This window comes from Motacilla alba, chromosome 14 (assembly GCF_015832195.1).
Source record: "Motacilla alba alba isolate MOTALB_02 chromosome 14, Motacilla_alba_V1.0_pri, whole genome shotgun sequence".
NCBI lineage: Eukaryota > Metazoa > Chordata > Aves > Passeriformes > Motacillidae > Motacilla > Motacilla alba.
This window is the reverse complement of record NC_052029.1, coordinates 13,178,972-13,191,137: the sequence shown is the minus strand read 5'-3', so window position 1 is coordinate 13,191,137 and position 12,166 is coordinate 13,178,972. Positions and strand designations below refer to the sequence as shown.

The 12,166-nt window shown below is 53.4% G+C and overlaps 1 protein-coding gene across 4 annotated transcripts in view; it reads left to right on the top strand.

The window, feature by feature from the left end:
* The first annotated feature begins 1,241 nt into the window (after positions 1–1,241).
* TNRC18 (trinucleotide repeat containing 18) overlaps positions 1,242–12,166 on the top strand; it is a 55,040-nt gene continuing 44,115 nt past the window's right edge. For 3 of the 4 annotated variants that reach the window (XM_038151861.1, XM_038151862.1, XM_038151860.1), the window contains exon 1: positions 1,242–1,502. In XM_038151861.1, the coding sequence (XP_038007789.1) occupies positions 1,301–1,502 (202 nt within the window). In that variant the 5' untranslated portion in view covers positions 1,242–1,300. The remainder of the gene's footprint in view (positions 1,503–12,166) is intronic. The other variant, XM_038151859.1, reaches the window with a different exon arrangement.

The following is a 12,166-nucleotide window of genomic DNA, read 5'->3' as shown; positions in this document are numbered from 1 at the left end:
TAATTTTAAAATCCACTCGAAAATAATTTTTTAAAAGCCTCAACAAAGCAAAGCAGTTAGATTTTTGGGGGTATAATTTTGCATTTCTCCCCTCTTTCTTTATTTTTTTTTCTTTGTTTTGTTTTTGGTTTTTTTTTAATCATCCCTCCCCCGCGCTGGAGCGTCCGCCCGGGAGCCGGGACGGGCGGCGGGGCCGGAGCGGCGGCTCCGGGGCTCCGGTAGCGCTTGGAGAGTGTTCGAGGGGGAGAACCTCCACTTTATCCCCACAGTGTTTATTACTTCTCGCTATCCCAGTGCAAAATACGGCGGGCGAGTGGAGCCTTTCATCAAGCTGCGAGTACAAATATAGATAGTTTTATATATACGGTTGAATTGGGTTTTTTTTTGTTTTTGGTTTTTTTTTTCGCTGTGCCGGGAAATGATAATACGGGTTTTGTTTTCCCGAGTGAAAGCGGCGCTGCGAAAAGGAAAAATAAAAAAACCCAGCCCAAACAACAAGCCCAGCCGGTGGTTTGGAGCCGTGGGAATGAGCTCCAAGAGAAGCGAGAAACGGGGCTGCTGGAGAGATACCGGAGCCCGCGGCGGGGGAGAAATAAAGAAAAGGGGGAAAAAATAAAATAAAATTAAGAACTGGAAAAAAAAAAGGAGGAGGGGAGAAAGAAAGAAAAAGAAGAAATATTTGAGTGGGTGGTGTTTTGTTTTTTTTTTTGGTCGTTATTTTGGGATTTGTGTGTTTGTTTTCTGGGGCGAAGTGCGGTGCCGCGTCCCCGCTGGCCGGTCCCGCCGGAGCCGGGCTGCGGGCGGCTGCGGCCCGGCCGGGGCTGCGGCCGTGACAAATGTAACTCTCGGGAAAAAAAAGTTTAACTTCTTCAAATACTATTTTTAAATACTTAGGGGATTTTTTTTGTCCCTGCATTTTGCCACAAGTTTTCCTTAGATTTTTTTTTCTTTCCTCCCCGCTTCTTCCCCGCTCTCTCCCCTCCACTCCGGGAAGGTGCGGGTGGGTTTTGGGGGGTATTTTTGGGGGGTGGCTGTGAGCAGGGGGGTATCGGGGCACGTCGTCTCACCGCACCTCCCCCTTCTTTTCTCCTTTGCAGGCAGCGCCGAGACCGCCGCGCCGGGGCTGGCTCCCTGCACCGCGCCATGGGACGCTTGGACGCCTTATTTTTGAAAACCATCTGATTTTTTGGGGGAGGAGGAGGAGGAGAAGGGGGGTGGGGGGCGGGGGGGGGGGGGGGGGCGGGAAGGCGGTGGCGGGCATCGACAGCGATCCGGGAGACTCCGTGAAGCCGGCGAGTGGATGATGGATGGCCGAGATTTCGGGCCCCCCCGCTCGGTGCACGGCCCCCCTCCGCTGCTCTCCGGGCTGGCCATGGAGAGCCACCGCCTGGGAGCCACCGGCCGCCTGGCCCCCGCCGCCGGGCCCATGGCTGCCGGGCTCCCCGCCGCCCTCCAGCCCGGAAAATTCCTCGCATCGGGCATCAGCCTCCACTCCCACCCGGGTAAGGCTCCGCGGAACCCCCGCGCCTTCCCTCCCTTCCCTCCGCGGCGAACGCGGGATCGGGCTTTAACCCCAACCACCCCCACCACCACCCCGATCCCCCCAAAAATATAAATATCCTCGTGATGATTATATATTTATGCGCTCGCAGCTTTTTTTCGCGTGTTTTGCCCAAGTGTTTTGTGCTTCGCGTTGTTTTGATTCGGCGAAAAAAAAAATAGGGGAGTGGGGAAGAAGTGCGAAAATAAATAGGGTGATGGTGGAGAAATAAGGGAATGGAGTAAAAAATAGACGAATAGGGGGAAAAAATCGCGCCTATCCGATAGAAGTCCCCGCTTCCAGCGTACGGTTTTGTTGGCACCGAGGAAAATCCCCGCCGCGGCGGCTGCGGAATAAATCCGGGGAATAAATCCGATTTTCGGGAAAGCTGGGAGAGGTGCAGACCGGGTTGCGGAGGGACGGGACTGCGCTGCCCGGTGCTGCGCTTCCCGGACAGCCAAAAAAACCATCCCTGGACTGGGAAAAGAGGTAAAATGGGGTCTTTTGGTGATTTCTTGCCCGGTGCTGCCCGAGCCCCGCTGAGGTCCCGCTGCCCCCGGGCAGCGCTGCCGGCACCGCTGGTTTTGATATTGTTTTTTTCTTTTTTTTTTTCCCCCCTCCATAATTCTTATTTTTTTTTTAAATCCGCAAACAAAGCTGCCATGGAGTGCGCAGTGACTGCTCCATCCTTGAATTTTTTCCCCCTTCTCAACGCACTTCATCCTCGGGCAGCCCCACGGCTGCATATCCATAAAAAAAAAAACCAAGAAAACAGTAGACGCTGAAATATACCCAGTTTATTTTTTCCCCACAGTCAGCTTTTTATTTATTTGTTTAAATTACTTTTGTTTTTTGGAGGCTTTTCATTTTTTTCCCCTTTTCCTAGCTCACATTCCCAGTGGCTGGCGGAGTCCGGCGCTGCTGGGAGGACGCTGCCGCACTCTCCTGCCCACGGTCCTGTAGGAGGACACAAGGGATTTCTGACCGTTTGATTTCCCTCCCTGGCTCTATTTTAATTTTTTTTTTTTCCGCTTTCTTTCCCCTGGGCGTGGAGAGGTGACTCGGAGTTTACTTTAGGCGTTGGGAGGGTGACAGGTTTTGCAATAATAAACCTGCTTTTCTCCCAGCCGCCCGGGATGAATGACTTTGAAATTTGCAAACCTGATTGCCAACATCTGCAGAGAAGGAAGCAGCCTGAATCGAGGGAAAAAGATTTATTAGTTTTAGACTAGGTGGCAGTGCCAATTTCCCAGGTGCTAAGAGGAGAGGTGTAAAGCGAACGGGGCTATGAAGCCAAGCACATGGGCAAACACCTTATTTTTTTCCTTCCCTTTTGTCTTTTTTTTTTTCCCTCCCTTTTTTTTTTCTCCCTGGTTATTTTTTCCCCCTCTCCTCCATCTCCTACTGCAGCAGAATACAATCTTTGCAAAAATTCATCTGGACAATCTCAAGCCAAACCGAGTGTGGGTCTTGGTGTTTTTTAAATTATTCTTATTTTTTATTGGGTAATTGTATTTGGTTTTTTTTTTCAGTTTTATTTCTCCTCCCAAAGTTTCTTTTTCTGAAATCCAGGCAGGTCAGGAGGGAGGCACAGAGCTCTGGCCTCTCTGAGCTGACCAAGCTCCGTGATGCCGTCTGGGAGCTTTCCTACCCCGCTGGGAGAAAGCCTCAGATTTGGGTCCCCTTGCAGAGGGAGTGGGGTGTGTGATACCTCCAATTCTTTTTTACTGTGTTCTTATTTTATTTTAAAAATCATTTTTATTTTCCTTTTTCTGAGAGTTGTTTGAAATCCCCTGTCCCTGCACCTCAGTGCTGCCCGGTCTCCCCGTCCGCTCCCCGGCACGATCCTCGCAAAGCTCGGCTTTGTCACGGCAATTCCCAGTCAGGCTAAACTCCATTAAAAAGATCTGTACAATTAACAGCTGAAACTCCCATTAAACCACAGCGGCGGGATAGGCAGGGATAATTTTTTTTGTTGTTGTTTTTTTACGGCTTTAACAATATTGCCTGAAATGATGATTGCTTCCTGCTACCGAGGGGCCCTTTGTAGGTTTGCGTTCGCAGTGCTGTTGGTGTGTGGTTTTGGTGCTGTTTTTTTGTTGTTGTTGTGTTTTTTTGGGGGTTTGTTTTGTTTTTAGGAGGGGTGGAACGCAAAGGCTTGTGCAAGGGGTTAAGAAAAGTGGGCAGGAGGCAAAGCCTTTAAATAGAGCCAGTTCAAACCGATCCTTAAATACCGCCGGGCTGAAGAAAGAGACTCTTGAATCCGTCCCAGCGTCCTCCGAAAATAAATACGCCCCTGTAAAAATAGCACGATTGGCCATATTTGAGAATCCAGTCATGGCCGGCACCGACTCCTTGTTTTTCCCGTACCTTCGGCTCATTCCAGCAGCCGGGCTCTGCCCCAGCGCCGAAGTACGGGCACCTGGGCTGTGTCCAGTGACCCCTGGACCCTCGGCTCCTCTCGGGGGGATTTCTGCTCCATGGTGGTGATTTCTGCTCCACGGCTGGCTGCCGTGCAGGAGCGGGGGGACACAGGGACAGAAGCCCCTTTGTTGGAAGCGCAAGGAGGGAGGAGTGAGCTGGAGGCCAAGGCGGGAGCTGAGTGGGGATGCCATTCCCTGTCCCCCCTGTACTCTTGGGCATCGCCATCTCCCCATCCCTGAGGAGGGCAGGGGGGTGCTCCCCTGATGAGCCTTGCAGAGGGATAGTGGAGGAAAGGCACTATTCGCAATGGAATTTCATGCCTGGAGCTTGGTGGAAGGCTTAAAAAAAGGCTGCAATCGATGGAACGAGGCAGCTGAGTCCATTAAAGCACGGACTCGCTCTACTCTGCAGCAGCTCAAAATATGGACGTTTATTGTTTTGCTCCTTCCCTGTGCCACTGTCTTTGGGTCCTGGTCTCTGCTCCATCCCGGAGGAGCGTGTTGTTCTTGGCAGGCTCTGTGTTTTGGGGAAGGTGGAAAAGGCTCCCTCAGACGCGATTGCGAAGGGCTGCTCTTGGACCGTGTCCCTGCCAGGCAGCAGCGGGGCTGTGTGTGAGCAAGGATCACCTACACTCAAAGAAAGACGCTCTGAGTTTAAAATAATATTAATAGTAATTAATAAAAATGTGATTTTTGCTCTGTGCTGAAGTATCCTTTCTTGGGTGGGGGGGCTGCAGGAACAGATCCGTGTTTGTATAAAAGGATGCTCAGCCTCTTCCATTAAAAGATGCTTCAGAAACACTTTTCAGTGCTCGGGAAAAGGGACACACCACTATGGGCAGGGTTGACTGTGTTAAATCCAGCTCCAAAACGTGGCTGGACGGAAAGCGGGCAGACAGAGGGGAGAGATTTTGGTTTCCCTGCTTTCCTACTTCACATTAGCAAGTGCATTCAAATGCAGGGATTTAAGGCAGATTTTGGAGACTGTCCTTCAGGCCTGCTGTGCCCGGGGAGAAGTTTTTCCAGACAGCTGGGCCAGGTAGGAGAATAGGAAAAGAAATAAAAATACCCTTCCATCCCCCAGGACAGCGCTGCTGTGCCAGCAAAATCCCACTGTAGCCATCCTTATAATGGCAAAATGGTGCTTCTGCTGAGCCCGCAGATTTTGCAGGAGGCCTTGCTGCCGGCAATGCCGGTGGAAGCACAATTCACTCATCAAACTGCATCCATGCTCAACTTGCTTTGCTGATAGAGAGACTGGGATAGCATGGATTGAGCGCTGGAGCGATCCGTGCCCCGCTCCTCCGCGTTTCTCGGAGCACGATGGCTCCCGGACCAGCGGCGGGATTTTGCCTCTGGTTCAGCACGGCTCCTTTTGGTCCCGTTTTGGTGCTGCAAGGGAAATACCATCGGTGTTTAATGGCCCTTGAAATCGTGGTTCCCCCTCCCTGCCTGCTCAAGGGGTGGTGCAGGGGGCTCCTTGGGGCAGGGGCTCGGTGTAACACCGGGAGGAATGTGGAGGGCACGGAGACCTGCCTGGGAGGCTGCCTCCCCTCCCCTGGGGCCCCGGTGAAACGAGATGCTTTTTGAGACGTGTTTTCAGACAGACCAGGGAGTGTGCCTGTCCCAGTGGGGCTCGGGGAGGTGGTGCTGGGCAGTGATGTTGTGCTCGGTCCCGTCACACACTGCTCTTCACACCCGGCATCCCCGGGGGTGGAGGAAGTGCTCGGCCATGGAGTGATGTCCCTGCAGCTCCCTTGGGCTGGTGGCCAACTCGTAGGCTGTGAGGAAGGCAGGAGCGGTGTCTGGGCTGAAATGGTGGTGGATTTGTGCATTTTTGGGAGTCTCCCACTCTGAGCTGCTGTGTTTCTCTGATGTCCCGGTGATTTTTCCCAAGGTCCTGGTGGGCTGTGGGGTTGTATTTCCATCCTTCAGGAGCAGTGGGAAGGACTGTCCAGCCTGTGCTGCATGCTCCATTGAAGTGCCCATCCCAAGCAGTGGTAGCTGGTAGGGATGTTGGGCTTGGAATGTGGACAAGAGCCCAAGGGCCAATGTGGTGATGTAAACTTGCTCGGAGCAAGGTCCTGCGGGATCCTCTGCAGTGTGAGAGTTTCCAACACCTCCCCAGGTGAATGGGCAGGAGTCTGTGCCTGCCTCTGGTAATGCAAGGCTGGTAAAGGTGTCATTTATTAGTGTGGTTTCTAGCAGCCTTTCTCCCACTTGGAGCGAGCCTTGCTTCCTACCCAGTACAGAGTCTCCTTGGTAGGGTTGGAAAACCACGGGTCCCATCCCTGACTGATGGTGTGCCAGAGAAAATCTGATCTGGAGGAAGAGCTGGCACTAGAAATCCTAGATGGGGGTGGCATGGGGCACTGGGCAGGTCCCTGGTGTTGGGGACAAGCTCCTGCTCTTTCCCAGCAGAACAGCTGTTGGAGAAATGGAAATCGCTGGGAATTAATCTCACTGCAGACGTGGTTAGCAGAGCAGGGCTTTCGTAAGGGAAATTTTAGATCTCCTTCCTAGGATAACCCAGGGTAAAGCTGAAATTAGTTTATAATTATATAGTAAATAACCCCCCATCTTGTCATTTCACCATCTTCTGATGAATATGGAAATGAACATTGTTAATGGGAATTAACGTCATTATGGCAGCCTTCCAGGTGAGCGCCTTGCGGTTCGGCCGCGGCTGCGACCGGCGCGAGGGTGTCGGATCACCTCCCCGAGCTGGGGTTAGCGCCCGACGAGTCCAAACAAGGCCCCGTGTGTTTTCACCGTGTACTAAACTGGTCCAGTTAAAGCTCCAGGCAGGAGGTGGTGCAGGGAATCGGGGCCAGCCTGGCGTGTGCTGACACGAAAGCTGCCGTGCCGGGACGAGGAGATGTTGGTCTGGGTTAGGTAACGCGATCCAGCATCGCCTGCTCGAGGTGCCGAGGACAAGGGAGTGCTTTGTTCAGCCTTGCTGCTGAAACGGAGAGCACGCTGCGCCCTGAACAACCTGAAAATGCAGGCAGGATGGAGGAGCTGAGGGCAGCCCTGAGTTCCCTGCCCGTTGGAGCTGGGATGAGGGAGCAGCGCCGTGTCCAGCTGCACAGCCTCTCGCTGGCTTTTCCAGCTGGGGATGTTCTTTGAAATCCAAAGTTTGGGAGAGGACCGCTCCGGTGTGCCTGCCTCACCCTCGCCACTAGGATTTGGCGGTTTCCTTCTCCCCGAGTTTCCTCCCATCCGGGATGCCACAGCTGGATATCTGCAGGCATCGCCACGCACCCGCCGTCCCTCTCTGCTGTTTATTTGCTTTGCTTATTGTTCGCTTCTCCCCAGCTCTTAAACACCAGGGGGACGGCAGCCACAGAGCCCCTGTAGGTCGGTGCCCGTGGGCGCTGGCTGGGGGACGCGCGGCGGGAGCCCCCGATGCGGCGGCGCCGCGGCACCGACAGTTGGGCTCGCTCCCCACGCCGCCAGGATCAGCTGTTGGGTGCACAATATGCTCCCGTTTTCCTCTCCAGCTGTTGCTGCTGACGGTTATGGGAAGCGAAAGGTAGTTGAGACTTTGGCAGCGCTAAATCAGGGAAGTGATGGGCAGAAAGGAGGGGCTGAGGAGGGGGGGGGCTCAGTGTGTCTGAGGCTGGGTTTTGTTTAAATGCAGCCAGATTGAAATAGTGGCAAAAGGATCGAAGTGACCTTGGGAATAAATTTTATTGCTGGCGTAGCAGTGGCCAAAGAGCCATTTTGAGGCAGCTGGATGCAGGCAGGCAAGCCAAACATGGTGGGCTTGGAGCAAGGGAAGGAGTAATATTCAGGAGGGATTATGTCTTTTTAGAGGAATAACAGAAATTTTAAGGCACTCAGCCTGTCTCTCTGGAGCTGTATCCCCGGCAACTTCTGCAAAGGTTGCTCCTGCTTCTGCCTCCATCCATCTTATCCTGACGCATCCCTGCCAGCAAAGAGCCCGTTTTACCTTCGGTAGTTGGATGTATTGCCCCTAATTCCCTTCATGCCCCCATCCCTTCTCAGCAGAATTCCCCGTGACTTGAATATGCTTTTAACACACTTGGTTTAATTGCTTTTAATTAAAAAATAAAATTTTAAATAATAACGGCGTTGTCCATTGTGCTGGGGAGGAAGGGTTTTGGAGGGATTGGGCTGTGTGCTGCTCGCAGGCAGTGTGTGTGTGGATGGAGCAGCTCCCGTGTTATCACCAGGCAGTGTGTGTCACCCTGGTGTTTGCGTCCTGGTCTGCTGGGCGTGGGGACATCCCACACGCCGTGTCACACACAAGCCAAGCAGATGATGCTCCAGCGAGTAGAGATGCGGGCGGGTGAGTAAAGAAGGGTGCAGGCACCTTGCTGGGGTGCCCGTGGGAGCCCCGACTCCGCTCGGATGGGCAGGGCACACTGTGCCAGGCTCCTGGAGTGTGCGGCGTGCTGGGGTTTCCCTTTGCAATCCCGGCACTGCAGCAGGGCTTTCTCCCTAATGAGATTAGTGACACAAAGCAGTAATTCTTCTGCTACTTTTAATGGATGTTCGGGGTTTGTGTGGGATCGGAAATTCCTACTTTCATCAGATGAGCCCTCTCTGTGACTATTTTGTGGACAGATCTTCCTTTCCTCAGCTTCAAGGCTGACAGTCATATTGGCACAAGTGTTTCAGGCTTTCCCCTCCTGTCCCCCAGACGTGGTGGATTTTATCTTATGTCCTGCTTTGAATCTCGCCATCACCCCAAGCTGCTTCCATCTTGTGGAGGACACAAAAGCTTGGTGGCCTTCTTTGGAAACACTTACGCAGCTGGGAAGAGGGAGAAGTGCAAAAGTCACTCTTGGACCATTTTTGCAGGCACTCCATGGTCTCCCGAGTTGACATGTGCAAGCACATACATGTGTGTATATATGCATATATAGAGCACCCATGCAGTCCCTCACCTGATGGAGAACTGGCCGTCCCTGCCTGGTGTCATCGGGGCCAGCTTGGCAATTTGTCAAGAGCCCAAGGGCTTCACTTCACTTTGAATACGGATTTGCATAATTCATCAGGAATTAAACCACACTGCCATAATATTTGCCCATGCGTTTATCTCCCATTATCAGCAGTGGGGAGGTGTGGGGTCCTGGGCCTTTGCTGGCTGCAGATACACCTTTGCTTCATGGTTCAGTGCTTTTTTGGTGCAGAAAAGGTGGCATGGGCCGATGTTCAAGAGAGTGTGGGAAGGACAGGAGCATCTGGAAGGAAAAAAGGTTTAGTGTGGGGTCAAGAGGAGAGGCTTGGCAGAGGCTGAGCTTTTGAGCCTGGTTTCCTAAGGAAAAGATTGTTACGAGATTGTGATCTGTGTGTGGATCCCTTTCTTCCACCCCCAAATGCCTGCAGCCTGTCGCTGAATTTTTCCCAGGGTGGTTTTGGTCCCTGCAGATGCTGTTTAAGTAAGTGCTGGGCTCTGGGAGAGGCATGCATTCACTCCTGTGGCACACAGAGCAGCACATGCTAATCTGGGAGCATTCAGCTTCACCCTGCACTTACTGTGTCCTGGCTATGCTGTATCCAAGAGGAATCATGAAGCCAGAGCCGACGATTCTTTTGGGTCATTGGCAATGTCCTTGCTGCAGCCCTGGGCTGTTTCTCGGAGCTGATCCCCTCTTGCTGCTGGCCCCCTGTGTTGAGCTCAGTGACTGCTGAGCACACAGGCAGTGGTGATATGGTGCCCAGGTGTGATCGTGGGGCTGTGCCTCAGTTTTGCCTTGCAGTGCCACCCCCTTTGCAAAGCACCCCGAGAGGTGCTGAGCCGCAGCAGCCGCTTTGCAGACAAGAGGGTTTAAAATAAGCAGCGGCGGAGGCTGTGTCTCCCGGGCTTTGAGTCATCCCGGCTCGTGCTGACTGCGCCTGGCAGGAGCCTGGGAGGCAAAACAAACCCACATCCAGCTGCCACCTCCCTGCCAGATGTTCCTGGTGGGGTGGCTGGTTGGGTTTCGGTGGTGGATCCACCAGCAGAGCAGATGGAGCTGCTGCGGGGAGATGCCGCCTCTCTGGTGGCTGTGGTGAAACCCTGGTGGAACTGGTGGCCTGGGGCAGTCCCCAGCTTGGGGACTTGCATTTGGGCCATGGGGAGGAAGGGGTGAGATGAGCAGCCCTTGTCTGGCACTGTGCGGGCCTGGGTTTGCAGGATGAGGGGTGCTGAGGCTCCTTCCAACACTCCTGGCCTTGGGCATGGTGGGACCATTCTGGCTGTGAGCTGTCACTGTCACTGTGCTGGACAGGAGGACAGGCAGGGAGGAACCCAGGGGTGATCCTGCTGTGAGCCCCCTCTCACCACCCCACGCAGAGGTAAGGCAGCCAGGGCAGTGGGTGTCCGTGGCCAGTGATGGGAAGCAGAGGAGAAGAGCAGGCAGGTAGGCAGGTGGCATTTACCTTTCCACGGGCACCTGGTGTGTGTCCAGGGCTGGTGCTGCCCATCACACAGCGGAGTTTAATTTCTCAATGGGAGGGCAGGGAGATGATGCTGCACAGTCCCATTTAACCTGCTAGTGACCTGATCTTAAGTCATTGTGGCTGAAAATAGACTGTGTTCCCTCCAGGGCACGGCTAATGGTGCTGGGAAAGCTGGGATCTCTCTTTGAAGGCTGATTTAATTGCTGCTGGCAGGCACTCGGTGCAGGTGATGTGGGGACCAGCACCGGTGCCATCCCACAATAACCTCCCCCACCGAGCTCCTGTGGCTCTCCTGGCTCTGGCAGTGAAGGGTAAGGAGCTCTTTTCTAATGAAGGCACGGACAGTGCGTGGGTGGCGCCTGGTTAAATATGCGGGCAGGGCTCAGGGAGGGGGGGCTCTCTTGTTTGTATCATCTTCTGCACCAAGTTTGGGTGATTTAAAAAAATAAGATTTTTAAAAATGGGATGGGTTAAATTTCTGTGCTTAGGGAAGAGGGGGAGCACCTGTACTGAAAGTGTGTATCCAGTGCCAGGAGCAGAGTCAGCCTTAGGGCCCCTGTGCTGGACACCAGTGGCTAAAGAATCTTCAACATGGTGAAGGATGAACCAGAGCAAAGGCATTTTCATGCTGTCCTAGAAAATCAGGATGAAGGCGAGACTGCAATCTAGCAGCCAGGTTCTGCATTCCTGGGGATTCTTCTAATCAGTTTGAGAGTTAAAATTATTATTTTTTCAATTTCCATACAGCATTTTAATAAATGTGCAGCTGAAGACTCCACCGTGTCACTCCTTGCTGTTTAAGGAGAGCTGTGTGGCTGTGTAGTGAGAGCCTGGAGGTTTTGGTGGAGCCCTGTTGGGGTGTCGGGTTTAATTATTCCAGTGGAAAAGGAGAGACATCTGACGTGGTGGGGGATTTCAGGCTGGGGGCATGTGGGAGAAGCTTCTGCTGTAGCAGCTGGCAGTGACCCAGGAGCACTGACGCTGGTTTGAGTGTCAGGATTAGTGTGGGACCAGATCGCTGCTGCCCAGACCCCGTGTTTCAGGCTGAGCGGACTGGCTGCACCTCATGTCAAGAATCCCACTGGGATGGTTTCCATCTTGACCCCTCCAGTGTGAGGAAAGGCCACCGTCACTTTGCCAGAGTGATTCGTGTCCCCACCTGGGTGGCTTCTTGCTGTCCCCATGGAGATGCTGTTGATGGGGAGCTGGTGGGTGACCTTGTGGGGGATCTTCAGAGTATCCTGTTGGTGCCCTTTTCCTGAGGCGTTGGCATACTTTAGATTGCCATTGTTTTGTTGTATGGTGGAACCTAAGTCTCCAGGACATTGGGGCAGAACCAGTCCCTTGGGCCACTTCCCATTTTCTCCTCCTCTGCCATCTCCAGGCTGTTGGGGCTGTTCCAGCTCCTGGGCGAGGAGGTGAGCGGCAGGGCTCGGCCTGATGTTATTTATTTCCATGGAAGCAGGGAACCCTCCCATGCCCTGTGCTGACACCCTGCCCTTCAGTGTCCTGTGGCTCTGGGGGGCTGGTGATTCACCACGAGGGTGACATGGCAGGAAAATCACGGCATGGCATCGGCACGGGGGGAATGGCTGCGGGAGGGCTGGTCGGAAACCTGGCGCGAGCGCGCAGTGTTCCCGTGCTGACGCAGCTGCGAGCGATAGTAAATATTGAGCAAGAGCCGCTTAAAAATAAAGCAGCCTGGACACAGATTCCCACGTGGAATAAAATGAAATTAAAAGAAACAATAGAGAGCTGTGCTGAGCTGGAGGGAGAATTCGCCTTGGCT